General features: G+C 44.0%; 1 protein-coding gene across 3 annotated transcripts in view; it reads left to right on the top strand.

Moving 5' to 3' along the window:
- The first annotated feature begins 1,396 nt into the window (after window positions 1-1,396).
- The window catches only part of Tgm5 (transglutaminase 5), a 36,953-nt gene continuing 19,081 nt past the window's right edge, over window positions 1,397-19,268 (top strand). The window contains exons 1-6 of one of the 3 annotated variants that reach the window (XM_028767069.1): window positions 1,397-1,570; window positions 9,255-9,449; window positions 10,020-10,265; window positions 11,812-11,930; window positions 15,426-15,554; window positions 16,116-16,293. In XM_028767069.1, coding sequence (XP_028622902.1) covers window positions 1,561-1,570; window positions 9,255-9,449; window positions 10,020-10,265; window positions 11,812-11,930; window positions 15,426-15,554; window positions 16,116-16,293 — 877 coding nt within the window. In that variant the 5' untranslated portion in view covers window positions 1,397-1,560. The remainder of the gene's footprint in view (window positions 1,571-9,254; window positions 9,450-10,019; window positions 10,266-11,811; window positions 11,931-15,425; window positions 15,555-16,115; window positions 16,294-19,268) is intronic. The other 2 variants (XM_028767070.1, XM_028767071.1) reach the window with 2 other exon arrangements.

Genomic DNA, 19,268 nt, shown 5'->3' with positions numbered 1-19,268 from the left:
AAGAAAATGACAAACTAGGTGATGGCAGGAGAATAAGAAGAGATGTGAGGGAATGGGAAAGGAGGGAAGAAAGAGGGATGGGAGGGAGGGAGCAGAAGAGAGAAGGGTCTGGATTCTCAGAGTTCTAAAAGGTTCTTCACGATAAGAGCAGGAAAGGGTTCCTGGCCTTCAGAGGGAGTAGATGAGATGTGTCAGGGGCCTGGGGACAGAAAGGTGATGGGATGGAGGTGAAGGAGGTGGGAAGCAAAGCAGTGCACAAGAGCACTGAGCAGACAGAATTGGGAGGAAAGGTAGGAGCTCCAGCGATCAGCGGGCTGAGGGAAGGTGAGTATTGAAGGTGTGGGTATTAGAAAGTGAGTCAGGGCCACAGGTGTGTCCCAGGTAGGTTGTTCACTCAGCATGCTTGAGGCCCTGAGTTCAATCCCCAACACAGCAGCAAACCAATGACCTCGGAGAACTATATTTGTGTGTCTGTACATTATAAAAGCTGATTTGTCACAGAATTGAAAACACAAGAAAGAAAATGACCCTTATGGATAAGTTCCTCAGAGGACTCAGAAATCAGGAGACACAGGAAGAAGTAAATCACCGCAGGAAAGTCAGAGTGAGTGGGTATCCTGCCCACTCCTCACACAGGATCCTGCTTTATCTTCTCCCCCTCTGACTTGCTCCTTAACACACTAGAGCCTCCCCACCCCTCTGAGCGCCTCAGATATCGATGGACAGTTACTTTACCAGGAAGCTACATTCTTATCTTGTCTTTTTCATTCATTTAAAACAATGTTTTAATTTTATGTGTATGTACGTCTGTGTGCCACGTGCATGCCTGGTGCCTGCAAGAGGCGAGGGGGGCATGAGATAACCTGGAACTGGCATTTAAGACAGTGAGCCCCTCACCCATGTAGATGCTGGGTCTCACACTCAGATTCTGGGGAAGAATAGCCCACACTCTTAACCTCTGGACCATCTCTCCAGCCCCACCTCTGCTAATTTTATTCGAGATTCACTGTGGACCTGGAAGGTCTCACTTGAAATAGTACCACTGCCTGAAAAAAAAAAAAGTCTTATCAAGGATGGTCCAGAGTGGTTTCTGTTAGTGCTTAAACTCTAGAAACAGAGGGCTCAGGTGCAAGAGCTGCCCGAGGCTCTCTTTGTTGTGAGCAATAGTCTCACAGCTAGGACCTTGACACTCTTTCCTGCAGAAACACAGTCCCCTCCCGGTGGAGGCCCCATCTGTTCACCAGTTCCTCCTGGCTCCCTTACCATAGCATCGCGGCCCGAGAGCTATGGAAAGACCGATAGCACAAAGGCCCCATGGATCCACAGCCTCCACTCCTCCTCTCAACTGTGCAACACTGCCAAGAAAAACCAGAGGGCAAGTGAGAAAACCAGTTGTGCTCTGCCCTGTCAGAGGTGGCAGTGCAGCAGCTGGCCCCACCTCCAGTGTCTCTCGGAACCTTGCCATGGAAGGGGAAGCAGCCACTCCAGGATCAGTTTCCTGAAGCTCCAATCCATCCAGCTGTCTGTGGGGGAGCAGTCCGGGAGCCAGAAGCAGCCACTATGGCCCAAGGTAGGGAAGCACCATGGAGTGGGTAGGAATGGGGACAGTGAAGCTCCAGAGACATCAAGGGCAGGAGGGTGGATACACAATAAGTGCAGAACTGATCTAGGAAGGAAGCCAAGAGCCCTCAGGATTCATTGGTCCCCTGAGAACCAGGAGGCAGGGTGAAGGCAAACACGGCTGCATGCTACCATGCCTCCTCCACAATAGGGTGGATGAGCAAGACAAGGGATTAGGGCATTAGGATTCCTGTCCTGTGACACTAGCTATCTTCTTCACACTGGCCAAGTCCCATGTCAGGGTTTGGACCACGTTAAAGTTCTCTGAATCCTCCTGTCTTTTCTTTCCCATCATCCTTTTCTGCTTACATCATCCTCTCTTGTCTAGATGAAGAACACTCTGAAGATGAAATGATTACATGAAGCCGTCTATAAGGGATGCACTTTGAACTTACTCTACAAATGTGACATAGTCCCCTTTATTTACTATAAGTAATATAATAAGTGCTTTACTATTTCCTTAATGTTGTGTAAAATGTAAAATTTTAATTACAAAGAAAATATACGAGGACCCAGTTGGAGTAAAATAAAGTAATAATTGCAGGTAAAGTTCTAAGTACCTCAACCTCATCTTGAGTAACCATTGTCTCCAGTCTTTGGTAGAGACATTAGCATTCATATAAGTACTGAGTGTAATCAATTGGATCAACATGTGTTGTTATAAATCCAGGTATTATCATACTATAAATATAAGTTTAATATTTTTTCACTAACAGCATGTCCTGTAGCATTGGACTGCCTCTCAGCATTTTCCATTTTGTATGGTGTTCTACAGTGTCTTCTTGTCTTCTTTTAATGAACGCTTTGATCATTCCCACTTGTTTAGCTAGACAAGCAGTCTTACAGTCAGCGTTCTTATGCATGGTTCTGGGTACTTGTGAAGAAATGTCTCTCTAGACAGGCATTATGATCACCAACTTTGTAAGTATTTCCTTGTTAATTTCCTCATTTTCTCCTCACTGCAAGAAGAAATACTCTAATCAAAAATGAACATCCCATCTGAACATAAATAAACAAAATAATACAGTATTTCAAAATAATGGAATCTTGATTGGTGATGAAAATGAAAGCTAAGCACAATGTTTGGGTGCAGAGCATCCATGTGTCATAGCTGGAGGTCAACGTGGCCTGTCGTGTCTCTGGAGAATAGGATGTGTTTGAAGTGCTTCCTGTTAGGCAGGTGTTGCCCCACCTGTTGGGTAGCCTTAGTCACGCACCGACCTGAGTCAGTTAGTGCTCTTTGCCCAGTCAACTAGTCTCATAAAGGAAGGATGAGCTGCTGCTTTCTTCTCCTCCTCCTCCTCCTCTTCCTCTTCCTCCTCCTCCTCCTCCTCCTCCTCCTCCTCCTCCTCCTCCTCCTCCCCCTCCTCCTCCTTCATTATCAGGAAAAGTCAAATTCTTTCCTAAGTGGCAGTGTTGGGATATTCTTACTGAACATGAGTGAAAGCCAGCAATGGACACTAGGTGTTGGACAATGAAAGAAATCCTGCCTTGAGACACAAATCTGGGTTTAACATGAGACAAATGAATACCCTCCATCTTTCAGAATCCTGGTTTGTCACCCCCACCCCCAAGTGTAGATGACTTGATATTTCATCTATATAAGGTGTGGGAAAGGTTAAATACTAGACTATACCCAGAAAAATTACTGAGAGAATCTAAAACTTGAAATAAATGCAACTGGTTTTACATAAGATAGAGAATTCTTCAACCAGCAAACATGTCCATGAACCTATATGTGCATGTGCTGATTGTTATTCTTATGTTTCTTTAATAATGATGATGATCATAACAATGATAATAATAATACCAGCTAGTGAAAAAAGATGTGTGTTAACAGTAAACAAAATAACATTGACATGTTTAGAAGATAAAGATTAGGCTGGATGTGGTAGCACACTCCTGTAATCCTAGCAACTTGGGCGGCTGAGAAGATGGTGCGTGTGAGTTCCAGGGTAGCCTGGTAGGTTTCAGGTGAGTGATTGTGATCCTGTGTGACCATGGTCTTGACTCTTTAAAGCAAAAGATAAAGACTAATCTTTGTTATGATACTTTTATGTAGTTGGTTTGGGTCACATTTGTTTCTAACAGTTTTATTGAAACATAATAAAGTTCATCCATTTGAAGTATACAGCTAAGTGTATTTATGCAGTTCTAAAAGTCTCAAAACATTCTCATCATCTCAGAAAGAAGCAGTTCAGAGCCAGATGTGGTTGTGCACACCTTTAATGCCAGCACTCGGGAGGCAGAGGCAGAAGGATCTCTGAGAGTTTGAAGTCTACAGAATGAGTTCCAAGACAGTCAAGGCTATGTAGCTATGTAGAGAGGGCCTGTCTTAGGAGGAGGGGAAGGAGGAAGATGAGGGGGAGGGAGAGGGGAAAAGGAAGAGGAGGAAGAGGCATTCAGGTCCTTAATCTACTTTCAATCTCTGTAGACTTGCCTATTCCAGACATTCCAGAGAAATGGCGTTACACAAAACGTGTCCTCTTGGGTCTGATTCCTTTCAGTACCATAATGCTTTTGAGATTCATTCTCGTAATGTGCTCAGCTTACACAAGTTCATATTCTCTATTCACCAGCTGGTAGATATTTGTGTGTTTTGAACTTTTCAGGTATCCCTGTATAATGTTGCTATCAGCATCTGCATGTGGGCTTGGTGTGAGTATGTGTGTTCACTAATTGGTGGTGTACTATAAGAAGTTGGATCACATGGTAACTGTGTTCAACATTCTGAGGAGCTGCTAGTGTTCTTCAAAGTGCTGTGTCATTTTATAAAACCACCAGCAAAGTATGAGTGTTCCAAAGCACTGCATCCTGCCAACCCTTGCTAGTGTCTGTTTTCTTATCATAGCATCCTCATGGTTGTGACGTAACAGTTCATGTGTATTTCCTTAATAACCTAAGCATCCTTCCATGTGCTTATTGTCTTTTTTTTTATCTTGTTTAGAGAAAGATCTACTCAGATCGTTTGTCCATTGGGTGAGGAGACGTGCCATATTGAGCATGTAGTGGTCATGGGACAATCTTCAAACCAACCAAAGGTGTTAGTTCTTGCCTTTTACCACATAGATCCCAGGGATTAAATTAGGTGGTTAGGCTTATGCTGTAAGTGCATCACCTACTGAGCCATCTCACTAGATCCAGGTACCTTGTTTTCCACTTGGGCTCCTTGTTTTTGTTTTGTAGGATTCATCCATCCATCCACCCATCCATCTGGATACAAATCTCTGATTAGCTATATGATTTACAACTACATCCTCACGTTCTGTGGATTATAGTTTCACATTATTATGTCATTGAAACAGAAATGTTAATTTCTATGAAGTCCAGTTTACCCAAGTTTCCCCACTGATTCTGCCTCTCCTGTCATGACCAAGAGATCCTTGCCTAGATCAAGATGAAGAGGATGCTCCTGTTTTCTTCTATGACGTTTAGCGCTCACGTTCAGGTCTTTGAACCATGGAGTTAAGTTTTGTATAGCATGTGAAGTAGGCAATGAACATCATTCTTTTTACTAACTTTTAAAAAATATTTGTTTCTTACTTTATATGTATTAATGTTTCCCTGAATATTTGTATAGGCACTATGTGCAGGCTTTGTACCCACAGATGTCAGAAGAAGGCATTAGATCTCCTGGACTTGGAGTTACAAGGAGTTATGAGCTGCCATGTAGGCGCTGAGAACTGAACTTGGGTCCTCTGCACGAGCAGCCTGTGCTCTTACCTACTGAGCCATTGCTTCAGCCCTGACATTTCATTTTTATATGTGGATATTCATTTAACCCAACACCATTTGTTGAAGAGAATTTTTCTATATTCAGGGGTGTTGGTTTATACCAACTAATCTGGTTCATTCCTTTTTAAAATCCAGGCCAGGATGGAGTAAGTAGGTCTCTGTCCTTCCCTACTTCCTTCTAGTGTTCTTACATCCCTCTCACATTCATGGCCTCTTCTTATGCCATTACTGTTGAACACACACATATAAAACCATCCGAGTGAATTTAGTGTCATCCCATATACACTGATCTGTGTCCATGCTAATGCTACCCCCATTACTAGCGTTATAGTAAAATTTAAAGTATAGATGTGGAAGCCCTTTGTTTTAAGATTGCCTTCGTGCTGGACATAGTGAATGACTGTAATCCCAACACACTGGAGGCTGAGGCAGGAGGATTGCTATGAGTTCCAGGCTATATAGCAAGATACTGTGTTAGCCTTCTCCTCAAAGAAGAAATAAAAAGACTGTGTTGACTATTATCATAGTCAACAATGTTTGACTATGATTATTTCTTCTTCTCAAATAACTTTGCGATCCACTTGTCAATTCCTGCAAAATGACAGTTGAGCTTAAAATTTATAATTAAACAGTTTTGAGAATTTTATCCCCCTGCAACTTCTCCCTCAGCCCTCTGAAACTCATGATCTCTGCTTCTTTAGTTGTTATTGTCAAAAACACATAAACATATGTACAAAACCTTCTGAATTCATTTAGTATTGCTTGAATATGCATGTGTTTAGGGTTGACAACTTGGAATTGTCTTGGCTAAACAATTGTAGAGCTCATCCCTGAAGAAAGAAAACTGATATTCTCTCTCTCTCTCTCTCTCTCTCTCTCTCTCTCTCTCTCTCTCTCTCTCTCTCTCAGCTTCTCTGTCACATCTACAAGACACCATTTAGCAGCAGGCTTCCTGGTTCTCTGGCTCTTACAATCTCTCCTTCCTTTTATGAGTCTCCCTGAGACTTAGGTATAGGGGTTGCATTATAGATATTATCAATGGGGTGAACAGTTGGGTTTTTGAGATTTTGATAGGTATTGTGTTGAATCCAGAGTCATAGTACTGTCATTTGACTGATACTATCTTCTAATCCATGAACATGGGATATTTTTCCATTATTTAAATGAATTTCTTTAATTGATATTTTGTGGTAAAAGTTTTGAATTCCAATTTGAACTTGTTACTACTTTTGCTACTATAAATGGAATTATTTTTACACTTTTCTCAGATTATTTATTGTAAGTGTATGAAAATACAGTTGCATTTGCATACTGTTATTGCATACATCCTGAAGCCTTTTGTTGTTGTGAATTCTAATTTTGGAATATTATTATTCTTTCATCATGTGTGAATGGAGATGACTTTATTTATTTCTAATCTGTATGTCTTTGATCTCTTTTCCTTGCCTAATGGCCCTGGCTGAAGCCTCCAGCATACTTTGTCTTTAATAAGACAAGAGCAGGCAAGAACACACACATCCTTAATTTGTTCTTTATCTTAACAGGAAAGTGTTTAGTGTTTCACTATTAAATATGACTAACTGTGGATTTTATAGATACCATTTATCATAATAAGGGACTCCCTCCCTCCTTAGTTTGTTGAATATTTTTTAACATGAAAAGATGTTAGACTTTGCCAAATGATTTAGTTCATTAAGTTTTTAAATCAACGTACAGCCAAGGGAAAGCAGGTACAGTTCTGTCCTCAGCTTACATCTAGTGTTGGAAAGCAGACAAAAAGTAGCTAAGAGCTGGGTGTGGTGGCACATACCTGCCTTCCCAGAACTCTGAGGCCTGAGCAAAGAGGATCAAGAGTTTGCAGCTGGCCTTGGCTACAGAAGGAGACACAAGAAGGAATAACAAAGAAGGGTCTGGAGAGATGGCTAGGCAATTAAGAGCACTGGCTTCTCTTCCAGAGGACCTGGGTTCAATTCCAAGCACACATGTGACAGCTCACAACTGTCTGTAACCCTAGTTCCAGAAGATCTGGTACCCTCACACAGACATACTTGAAGGCAAAACACCAATGCACATAAATGACAAATAAATTAATCTTAAACAAAGAAATAACAAAGAATATCTGAGTTCCTTCTGCTGAGGCTGAAAAGAGCAGGCCACCAGGATAAACATATTCTTGTAAATGAGCATGAATATCTGAGTTCCTTCTGCTGAGGCTGAGAAGAGCAGGCCACCAGGATAAACATATTCTTGTAAATGAGGATGAGAGCATGACACAGACATTAACTGGTCAGCATAAGCAGTTAAGATTAGAGTGATTCAGTTCAGTGCTGTAGAGCATACAAAATGGGAAGAAGGGTAGACCAATTAGAGCAGGATTCACGAGGGAGGAAGGTCTTGGGGGCAGGTAGGATTTAGCTAAGCTGTGGAGGGATGTTCTTGTTTGCTTTCTGTTGCTGTGATAAAACACTGACCAAAAGCAAGTTACGGGAGGAAAGGGTTTATTTGACTTAACAATACTCTATCACTGAGGAAAGCCAAGGTAGGAACCTGGAGGCTGGAACTGAAGCTGAGGCCATGCAGGAGTCTGCTTACTGTCTTGCTTCCCCTGGCTTGCTCAGTTGCCTATCTTAAACCACCTAGTACCACCTGCCCAGAAATGGTACCAGTACTGGTGGACTGGGCCCTTCCACCTCAATCAGGAGTCAAGAAAATGCCCCATAGACATGTCCACAGGCCAAAATAATGGAGGCAGTTCCTCAGTTAAGATTGTCTCTTCCCAGATGTGTCTAGGATTGTGTCAAGTTGACATATTAACTATGACAGAGGATGTTTTGAGACGAGGCTATAAGAGGAATAGAATATGTAGACAGGCTGCCTGGAGGAAAGGACTGATTCTGGGGGTGGTGAGAATTGAGAATAAAATCAGAACTTAAAGCTGGAAACGGAGGGCCACGTGTTGGGCAAACAAGTGTTCTATGTGCGACAGACTGAAGAATGCCTTGGAACTTTTAAAGCAAATGAGATGGCATGCTCAACTGTGAGGGAAGGTAGCTGGTATGCTAAGGGAGGCGGTGATGAGAGATGCTTGAGGCAGGAAAACTCTCAGAGCCTATTAAAGTCACTAAGGGTGAGATGAGGGGAGTGGGCACTTGGAAAGGAACAGCTAACCTAGGCAAACTGTAAGGAATGACTGAAAGCAATTGGTCACATAGGAATTGACAGGTTGAAGAGATGGGTGAGCCTGTTGGAATTTAAGTGTTGTAAACCATCCTCAAGAAGCCATCAGATACGGCCCTCTGGAGAGGCACACCAGAGAACAACTCTGTTTACTCTGTTTGGGCAGAAGATCTTGAAGGCTGGGCATGTCCTTTCTTATTTTGAGTATGCTGGTATCCAGGACACTGGAAACATGGCATTGGTAGTGGTAGAGAACCAGCAAGCTGCTCAAAGTGAGGCAGCTGTTCTAGGAGCAGGCAATCCAGAAGCCTGCTCCCAGGTTTGGAGGTTGGTATAAGGACAAGTGACACTGGTAACTTGAGTCCCAGGAAGTGGGGATCAGGCTGAAGGCATGCTGGTCTGAAGGGAACAGAAAACCTGAGCAGGCCTACAAAATAAGTTAGTCAGAAAATGCATGTGCCTGCAGGTGTGTGCAGGGAAGGGGTTGATAGAGGGTAGAGGAAGTAGGGGAGGAAGAAAGAAAGGAAGAGGAAAGGAAGGGATGTATATGCATGGCATCTCATATAGTCCTCAAACTGGGCCTATTAGGGTAATGTTATAGACTATTCTACCAACACGGAAACTCAAGTGTAATTGCCAAATTACTTCCTGGAGTTTGCACAACTGATATGTGTGAACAAAACTGGGCCGGTTTTCACAACCTTGATTTTTATCTGTCCCAGGCTGCCCCATCACAGGGCTAGAGGTGGCCCTCACAGACCTCCAGAGCTCCCGGAACAATGTTCTGCACCACACAGAAGAGATCAGTGTTGTCCGTCTTGTTGTCCGCCGGGGCCAGGCCTTCTGCATCACCCTGTACTTTAAGAATCGGGGCTTCCAGCCAGGCATGGACAGTATCATGTTTGTGGCTGAGACTGGTGAGGATCTGGCTCACAGGCTGTGTGTGCATATGTAGTATGTGTGTGTGTTTGTGCATGTGTGTGTGTGGTGTATGTGTGGTATGTGTGTATATGTGTGTTTGGGGCATATGTGTATGAGGTCTATGTGTGTATTTATGTATGTGTATGTTGTGGCATATATGTGTGTGTATGTGTGAAATGGACCATGTGGTATGTGTGTGTGTGTGAAGTAGACTGGAGTGTGTGTGTGAGATATGTGTAGAGTGTATATGTGATATATGTGAATATGGAGTGGTACATGTGTGTGTGTGTGTTGTGTTGTGTTGTGTTGTATGTATGTATGCATGCATGTATGAAGTGGAGCATGTGTGTGTTGTATGTATGTATGTATACATGTATGCATGTATGAAGTAGAGCATGTGTGTGTTGTATGTATGCACACATGTATGAAGCAGAGCATGTGTGTTGTATGTATGTATGCATGTATGTATGAAGTGGAATGTATGTGTGTGAGTACATGTTCACTGAGTAGGATCTTAGAGAAATGGAAGATCACCATAAAGAGTCTTAGTTCTTCTTCCCTCCTAGGACCCTTGCCAGACCTGGCCAAGGGGACTCGGGCAGTGTTTAGCCTCAAAGGCAGCGGTGGCCCAAGCCCTTGGATTGCTTCCCTGGAAGCCAACAGGGCCAACTCCCTGGAAGTGAGCCTCTGCGCCCCTCCCATGGCAGCCGTGGGTCGATACCTCCTGAAAATTCGGATCGACTCCTACCAGGGTTCTGTCACTGCCTACCAGCTGGGAGAGTTCATCCTGCTCTTCAATCCCTGGTGCCCAGGTGAGGTAGGGACCAGTTGGGCTCCTTCACTTCTGTCTCTCTGTCAGTGTCACCAGGTTTCCAGCCCCTGCTCCTTGGCTACCATAAGCTCCTCAACCCCTTGGATTCAGTACCTGACCTCCAACAACCAAGTTGGAGAGACCTTGATGTTTATTTACGTATTTAGAATTTTAAAATTATGTTTGAACTAAATAGAAAATTACTGTTAGGGTGGCTGGGGAGATGGCTCAGTGGTTAAGAGCACTATCTGCTCTTCAGAGAACCTGAGATCAATTCCCAGCAACCACGTGGTGGCTCACAATCATCTGTAATGGGATCTGATGCCCTCTTTTGGCATGCAGGCATACATGCAGATAAAGCACTCATACATAAAATAAATAAAATCTTTTTTTAAACTATTGTTAAGTTTAACTACCATTAACATCTACCTTCATTATCTGTTTTTAAGTTAATTTGGGCTTTTTCATTTTAAAGGTAGTAAGTGCATACTTAAATATCTGAGGAAAGAAGCAAATGATAAAAGTATGAGAAAGTGAGAAAAAGAAAAAGGAGAAAAGAGAAAAAAGAGAGAAAAGAAAGGGGAGGGAGGAGAAAAAAGAAAGAAGGGGTACACACACACACACACATACACACACACACACACACGGAGAGAGAGAGAGAGAGAGAGGTGGGGGAGGAAAAGAAAGGAAATACTACATGATCTAAGATCCCCCAGTCTCCTAGCTCCATTTTCCCAGTGGGAGCCTTGTTACTGTTCTCTGTGTAACCTTATAGAACTACTCTATGCTTAAATATGTGCATGTTTGTACACATCTGTATGTTATCGATTTTATAATATATATACTATATATTAACTATATATTAATATATACTATGTATTAATATAACAAGTATGATTATAATATCAGTCTCCAATTTGCATTTCTCTTTGAAATATTCACCTGTGCTAGTACTTGGGAGACTGAAGCAAGAGGATCACTGTGAGCTTGAGGCCAGGACCACATAGTGAGTTTCATACCAGACTTGCTACAGAATGAGACCCTGTCAAACAACAACAGCAACAAAACCAAACACACACACACACACACACACACACACACACACACACACACACACTCTTTTGGCCTCAAAGACTGGGCTTCAGACTTGAACATGGGAACATAGGGTCTGTCTGAGTGGTGGGAGGACCTCATGCACGGCTTCTCTCCTGAGCTTGTATCCATGTCCTAGAGGGAACATTGGGATAGAGACAGGTAGCAAGTACAGTCATGATCAACAGCGGCCACACCACTGGGCCAGGGATGTTCTGCTGGGAAGATCCACCCTACAGTTCAGTGATGCTTCTGACTCCAATCATGAACCTACAATTGTTCACCACACTGGTCCAGATCTTGGTTAGAACCCACCTTGGCGTGGGATCTTTCCTGTTCCAGCTTCTCTCAGAACAGCCCCAGGCACCCTCTCCAGAGAGCAGATTCTATGGCACTGTTTGGAAAGGAATGCATAAAGAGGCTTCTACTTTGTGTCTTCTCACTTTGATTCCCAGCGGATGCAGTGTACTTGGAGAGTGAGCCCCAGAGGCAGGAGTATGTTGTGAATGATTATGGCTTCATCTACCAAGGGAGCAAGAGTTGGATCCGCCCATGCCCCTGGAACTATGGGCAGGTGAGTCCCAGATCACATAAGCCCCAAACACATAGGTAAAAGGAATCGAGAACAGGGCAAACTGCTATGTTTTATGCTAACTAAAAAGCATGTGTGAGAAGCACCTCGGGTTGCTAGGGAAGCAGCCAAAGGAAGAAGGAGGGAGGGTTCTTTGTTGGTCCCATCTACTTGACTAAGTTTTAAGGGACAGGCAGCTATGGGGCAGCAGAGGGTGGTGGGGGTGGGGTGAAATCATAATAGAAATGATTGCACCTGACATTTGTGCTTTACACTGAGTTTGCTGTGGGGTCTCACTTTTTACTCTTTCACTTTATCCTGACAACACTGCTGCTGAACCTGGTATCAAACCTGTCACACGTATACATGTGCAGTATGTATGTGCCCCTGGACATCTGTACCAGAAACAGGGCTGGTGAACAATCTTCTGTGACCCCATGCCAATGCCTGTTTGTTTGGGTTTGTTTGTTTGTTTGGATGATAGTCTTTTTCATTATAAGGAATACATAATTGTTAGAAAGAGAGGAAGAAAGAAGGAAAGAAAGAAAGAAAGAAAGAAAGAGAGAAGGAAAGAAAGAAAGAAAGAAAGAAAGAAAGAAAGAAAGAAAGAAGGAAAGAAAGAAAGGGGAAGAAGGAGGGAAGGAGGGAGGAAGAAAGAAAGGGAGAGAAAGGAAGGAAGGAAGGAAGGGAGGAAGGAAGGAAGGAAGGAAGGAAGAAAAGAATGAAGGAAGCAAGCAAGCAAACTTTGCAAACCTGGGTATGAAGGTGAATGCCTGTAATATCAATGACTGAGAAGCTGAGGCAAGAGGATTTGAAGTTTGAAGCCAGCCTGTGATACATAGAAAGATCTTTTCTGAAAAACAGAGGGTTGAGGATGTGTCTCAGTTGGTAGAGTAGTTACTTGACATGCACAAAGCCCTGAGCTTGATCCAGCACCACATAAACAGGGTGTGGTGGTGCACCCCTGTAATCCTAGAACTCAGGATGTAGAGGCATGAGGATCTTAAGTTCAAGGCCATCCTTGGGTACATAACCTAGGCCACAGGACTTCCTGTGTGGAAAACAAAACCAAACAAACAAATGGAAAAAAAAAAGCAAAACCTTTCCAAAATGATCATCTAGGACTTGAAGGCCATTGTAACTGCTGCTACCAGCTTCATTCTGCTTCACTTTATTTTCTACATGTAGTCTCATGCCCTTGTATGAAAAATAGCTAAACTCATTGCAATGCTTGACAACTCTTGTCTGTCTTAACATCTACCTCCTGTTTGAAGTTTAACTCCAGCAGGTGCTCCAGGAAGGCCAAGGTCAGGGAGGGAAGAAGTGGCTCTAAACTGAGCCCCAGTTCTGGGAGTATTGAGGGAGCAGAGGGAGCCTTTAGCCACTCAGAAGAGGTGACAGCTGGGACAATATGGAGGTCTTCATGGAGCCCTGGGTCACTTGGATAAAGGCTCCTCACCAGGTCTTGCCCAAAATAGAACTCTCAATACACGACTGTCAGGTTCACTCATGGCCAAGGAAGCTGCAGCCCAGGGGAAATACAGCAGTCTCAACTGGTCCCAAATCCTCACTCAGTGTGGGCATTTAAGAGCATTGTCATCAATGAGAAGCAGAAGTGAGTAGTTGCAGGTTTCAGAGCTCTAGATCCCTCCCTTCCTGTTTTTCTTCTTCAGCAAGCAAACACTGAATAATCTGTTCAGTACCAGGTGGACCGTGGGTGTTAGAGAGTGGAAATAAAGGCAGCACAGTCCTGGAGGGACTTGTAAACAGTTACTTATCACACAGTGGGATTGTGAGACTGAGAGACAGGGACACGGTGTTCTGGGGACCAGGAAGAAGGCTCTTGGTTTGACAAGAGATTTCAAGGAAGCTTCCTGGGAGAGAAGATGCTATGTTTGAACTCAGTTAGTCAAGCAAAGGACAAGGGAAGGCATGTGCAAGGCCGGAAAGGCTGGAAGGGTTTCATCTTGGCAAAGATTACAAGGGATTTGGTCTAGCGGGAGCAAAAATGTTGGGGGCAGAGGGTGTCGAGGTCAGAGGCTGGAGAAGTAGAAGGGAGCCCGTTATACAATTGGACTGCTGGGGAGATGGGAACAAAGATCTACTCACTCCAGATAGGGAACCTGTGACAGACCAAAGTATAGATATCATCAGAGTCTAACTTAGTAAACCAAAGAGTTTTACTGGGGTCACTTAAGAGTGATAAGTTACTTAGAGGAGCAGGAATGACTCAAATACAGTTATGTCATCAAAATCCCACCCCAGCATTGGAAACAGCTCACAAGAGCTAGGGACCTGGAGCACACTGCACGGCCTGCAGGCAGCTGGACAGGGTAGAGAGTGTCCTTCAAGATAGCTTTGTTGGTTTGAGTCTCTTCTAGGCAGTTTGGGAGAAGTGATTTGTCTCTTTCTAGGCAACTCAACTGGTCTGAGAGTATGTATCCGTAGTCCTTACTGCTTGGGTTAGGAGGGACCTAGAGAATCCCTTCAGTTTCAGGGACTTCCTGAAGCCTTTGAGTTATTAACTTTCTGAGCTTCTCTGCAAGATGGAATGTTTCACCTCCCCTTTAACAGTCTGTATCACAACAATCTTTGCTCTACAGTGGAAGGTTTAAGGTTTTAATCTCAAAGGAAACTGCTTCACAACAGAGCTAGATCTAAGGGACTTGGAGAACACCTCAAGGAGTCTTTGATCTTGATTCTTTAAATTACATGTCCCTTTAAAAACTGTAAACTAGAGAAGTGTTTTCCCTAAAGAAGGTAGGCAATGAAAGCCTATTTCTACTTATTGACCATGGTTTCATGAGAGTAAGTGCATTTGTTTATAGTCATTTGACAAAGATATGTGGCATCCCTACTATGTGCCAAGCTCCATGCCAGGTCTGGAGAGTGTTGTAAAGAGATCTTGAACTGACAGAGCAAACACTAAGGCAGGAAAGATAGGCCTCAAATACATTGTATAACCAAATTTGACAACCAGAGGGGACACACCTACGGAGGAGGGCAGTGTTCCAGAACTCACCTGTGATTGGTCAGTCTAGATCCCCAGAGTTGTGAGTGCCAAGGCAGTTGGTTCACTCCCTTCAATAGACTGTCAGTGATAAACTGGGTTGTTAAGTAAGTGTGGAAGAAAAGGGAACATGGCTTTAGTAAGAGCACCTTAGGGGCCTCAGGAGATGGAGGGAGAAGAGAAAAAATAGACTTTCCAATGAGGCAAATTCATTAGGGGGAAAAAAACCTCGGTAGCAACAGTGACTTCAAATGAGTCGTGAGACATTTGGCTTGCAGGACACATATGCCAAATGGGTTGTGCTGCTGTAGCTGTGAAACCATGCACCTTCCTGGGAGGTCATTCATGGCCATTTTGTTTGACAACTACCTTGCCAATTGGGTTTTATTCTGCACTGCCCTGGGGATCTGAATGGTATAGGTTGTCTATTTCTTTATTTGTCCACACACAGCAAGCATGTGATACCCCCTTCTCCTCATCCCCTGCAGTTTGAAGAGAATATCATAGACATCTGCTTGGAGCTGTTGGAGAAGAGCCTGAACTTCCAGGTCGACCCATCCACAGACTGTGCCCTGCGGGGAAGCCCCGTCTACATCAGCAGAGTTGTGTGTGCCATGGTGAGGTCCCTGGAGTGCCCCACCAAGGGAGGAAGGGATCTGTGTAAAGGGACCTCTCTGCTTTCTCATGGCTGTTACTGCAATAGGAGAATGAGGAGTCAAAAGATAGGGGCCCTCTGAGAATGAGATTGACAGCTGACTGCAGGAAATGAGTTAGCTCAACTAAACCCTGGAATAGCTGGTATGGGCTATTGTCTCTACTAACTGCAAGTTGCATGTTTTGGGGCAGAGCTGAATGTCACTGAGTTTGAGAATTATCTTGTTGCTTCTAGATTTCCTTGGTTCAAGTGTGTTTTTAGACCACTCAAAGCCAAGCTCCTGCTTTATAGAAAATTGAAATAGAATAACGAATTAATACACATTTAAGTCAGAATAGCTTACCTCCCACTCAACTCTCCCCAGCAAGTCTGGAAAGTCTCAGGTAAAGTGAAGCCAAAGATCTCTTCTGTGTCTCAGGCTGGTGGTCCTTCCTATCAGCAGTGCCCTCTCCCCCTCCCCCAGCATCACATCCTGTGAAGGGATTAGATGTTTCTAACACGTCTCTACGCGGCTCCTCTTCAGATAAACAGCAACGATGACAACGGAGTGCTCAACGGCAACTGGAGTGAGAATTATGTGGACGGCGTCAACCCTGCAGAATGGACCGGCAGTGTGGCCATCCTAAAGCAGTGGCATGCCACAGGCTGCCAGCCCGTGCGCTATGGGCAATGCTGGGTCTTTGCGGCTGTCATGTGCACAGGTAGGAGGTGAGACGGGCCCCAGGGGGAGCTACAGCAGCTGTGTGAGAGCCCTCGGAACCACTTTTGTCTCAGTTTCACATTTCCCACCAGAGGACATTTTGGAAGCCAGCTGTTTCCTGCATAAATAGCTCATCACTGAGCTCATCAGTTTAGACTTATTTCAGACAGTGGTTCTTAATTAGAAATCACACACATCAAGACTTATCACTCTCTGAGTTCATGCAACACAACAAAATATTCCCATAAGTACGGGAATGGTTCAGGTCCAAGAGAGACTTGAGATGAAATGCTAAATTATTCCATAGCCCAAAGACCAAATTATGCTGCTTCTGACTTAAAGAAGATGTGGACACAGAAGGGAAATGAACATTTGACCTGTAAGGCTGGAAAGAGGCTACCCCAGTAGAATGATCATGACATTGGAGTGGCCACAGGCTCAAAAGGAATTAGGGGTCTGACTCAGAACAGGGAGTTAGAGGATGGGGGGCAGTGGAAGATCAATTTTTAGGTAGGAACTGGAGATCACATGGACAGAAGAGAAGCTAAAAGGATAAATGTGCAGGAGGAAGATAGAAGGGCATTGGTCTGTGTGTGGCAAGAGGGCAATAGATGGGGAGGGAATTTTAAAAGAAGTGACATCTGGAAATGAGTCCCGTGCAGGAGGTGGTGAGCGGAGTCTCCTGCTTTACCCATGCCGCTCTCCTGCTGGTGGTCCCCACCCTCACTCTATCCACTCTCATCCTCTTGTTATGCATGCCTGTGTCCCGGAGTTGGTCTCAGTCATCACTCCTGCTAGCTAGGGAGAAGGCCCAAGTCAGGCTTTCACTCAGAGGATGCCAGTAGGAGGCAGGGAGGCAGAGCTGCAGCAACTTGGTGTTTATTGAAGGCCAGTTACATAGAAATTGCCCGAGACAGCCATGTATGCCAGACCAGACTTGGGACAGAGTGTGAAAGCCAGAGAGGCTGTTGCATCAGGCTTCAGTCCAAGGGCATGAGGAGATCTCTGTTGACACTGACAGAGTGTGACAGTGTCTTTAGAGTAGGCCAAGCTGCAACCTTTAGCTAGTGTCTGCCTGTTCTGCTGCTGCAGATCCTGATGGATGCTTCCATGGCTCCGTGGGAAATAATTCAACAGCTTTGATGCCAAAAGATGAGGAGTTTAGGGTGATGTGTGGGGTCTGAATCACCCGGAAGGGAGATGCATATCTGCCTGGGCAGAGTGACTCAAAACTCCAATCCGAGCATTCAGGATGACACAGGAGGATCATTGTACATTCAAGTTTAGCCTGGGCTATATAAGGAGTTCTAGACCAGCCTAGACTACAGACAGAGTGAGCTACACACACACACACACACACACACACACACACACAAACACACACACACACAATGGAAGGGCAGAATGGATCTTGTGTAAGATGAAAAGGGAAACTTCCAGTGTGGAAAAACTGAGTTTGTGTGTAGAGCTGGGTTTGGGAGTGGCTGACTGGAATAGGTGATGAAAGAGATGGAGACAGTGGATGAAGGTTACGAAATGACAGCAGGGTAATTAAAGTGTCTATGAGGATCGTGGCCTTCCAGTGACCTTGCCAACAAAGAGTTAGGCAATGATCAAATGTGGCCCACTCCAGCTTTCTCACAAAGGGCCACCATGTCATCTATCAGTAAATATATTAGTCCAAAAAGCTAATCTCTTCACCAAACAACACGCGGTGGAGTCCTTCTGTGCTAGATGCTGTGTTCCAGCTACTCTTGGACACAAAGATGGAAAAGCCCCAGACACTGTGATTCCTCACCAAAGTGAAAGATAAGGGTTTAGGCAAAGTAATTATGCCGACATAGCTGCCAATCCACGCCTTAGGCAATTATTATTGCCCCATAACTGCTATAGTGATAATGGGCATTTTATCACAGTGCCAAGCACTGTGTCAAAGGCTTAGCAAAGGAGAGTAAGAGTAAAGCATGTGTACGCTGGAGGCAGACTCCTTGGGGTTTCTGCAGTCCCTTTATCCATAGAGAACACATTCCAAGGCGCCCCAAAGAAGCCTGCAATCCTGGTAGTACCAAAGCCTATTTATATATACTCTATATTTTCTTATACATATGCACCTATAATATAGTTATTAATTAGGCACAGCAAGAAATTGGTAACAATAACTAAAATAACTCAGGACAGTTATAACATTACCCCATAGTTAAATTGCCAGCATTATTACTCTTGAACTTTGGGCAATTATTAAATAAAATGAGGGCCACTTGAACCCAGAACTGCACTAACTTGGCAGATGATCTGCTAACCCAGAAGGTGACTAACAGGCAGGTAGTGTGTATAGCACGGACTCTCTGGATAGAGAGATGATTCGTGTTGTTGGTAGGACAGCTGAGAGCTCATCACGATGCTCAAAACAATGCAAGATTTAAAAGCCAAGGAATGTTTATGTCTGCAATCTCCATTTAATACTATGGTTCTGTGATTGACTGGGGAGTAACTAAAACCGGAGAAATTGATATATATGATTCATGAGTATAAATACTAACACTGCTATCAGCTATCTGACTAACTTCAGGCAACTCACTTGTGTCTCGGCCTGCTAAGATATTTGGTGAGGAAATGAACGGTTCCTGAGGTCTTAGACCTATTATCTATATAGAAGGTGGTTTATGCTATTTTAGAAATTAGTTAATACAATTTTCTCTAAGAAATTATGCAAATTATCATGTGAGAGGCCCAGAGTGCTTCATCCATTGCATCTAGTCTTTCCACTGACTGCTACTTATTTTATTCATTTTAATTTTATTTGTATATATTTGATGCACAGTATGTGGCATGTCCTTAACCATATTCGCTCTCCTCACCTCTCCTGGTTTTCCTGTCATCCCCTTCCTCTTCCGAAGTGGCCAGACTTCTGTTCCTGCTCCCTCCCTCCCTCTCTCTCTCTCTCTCTCTCTCTCTCTCTCTCTCTCTCTCTCTCTC

Source organism: Grammomys surdaster, unplaced genomic scaffold, assembly GCF_004785775.1.
Source record: "Grammomys surdaster isolate TR1022 unplaced genomic scaffold, NIH_TR_1.0 170, whole genome shotgun sequence".
Taxonomy (NCBI): domain Eukaryota; kingdom Metazoa; phylum Chordata; class Mammalia; order Rodentia; family Muridae; genus Grammomys; species Grammomys surdaster.
This window is presented reverse-complemented; position numbering and strand designations above follow the sequence as displayed.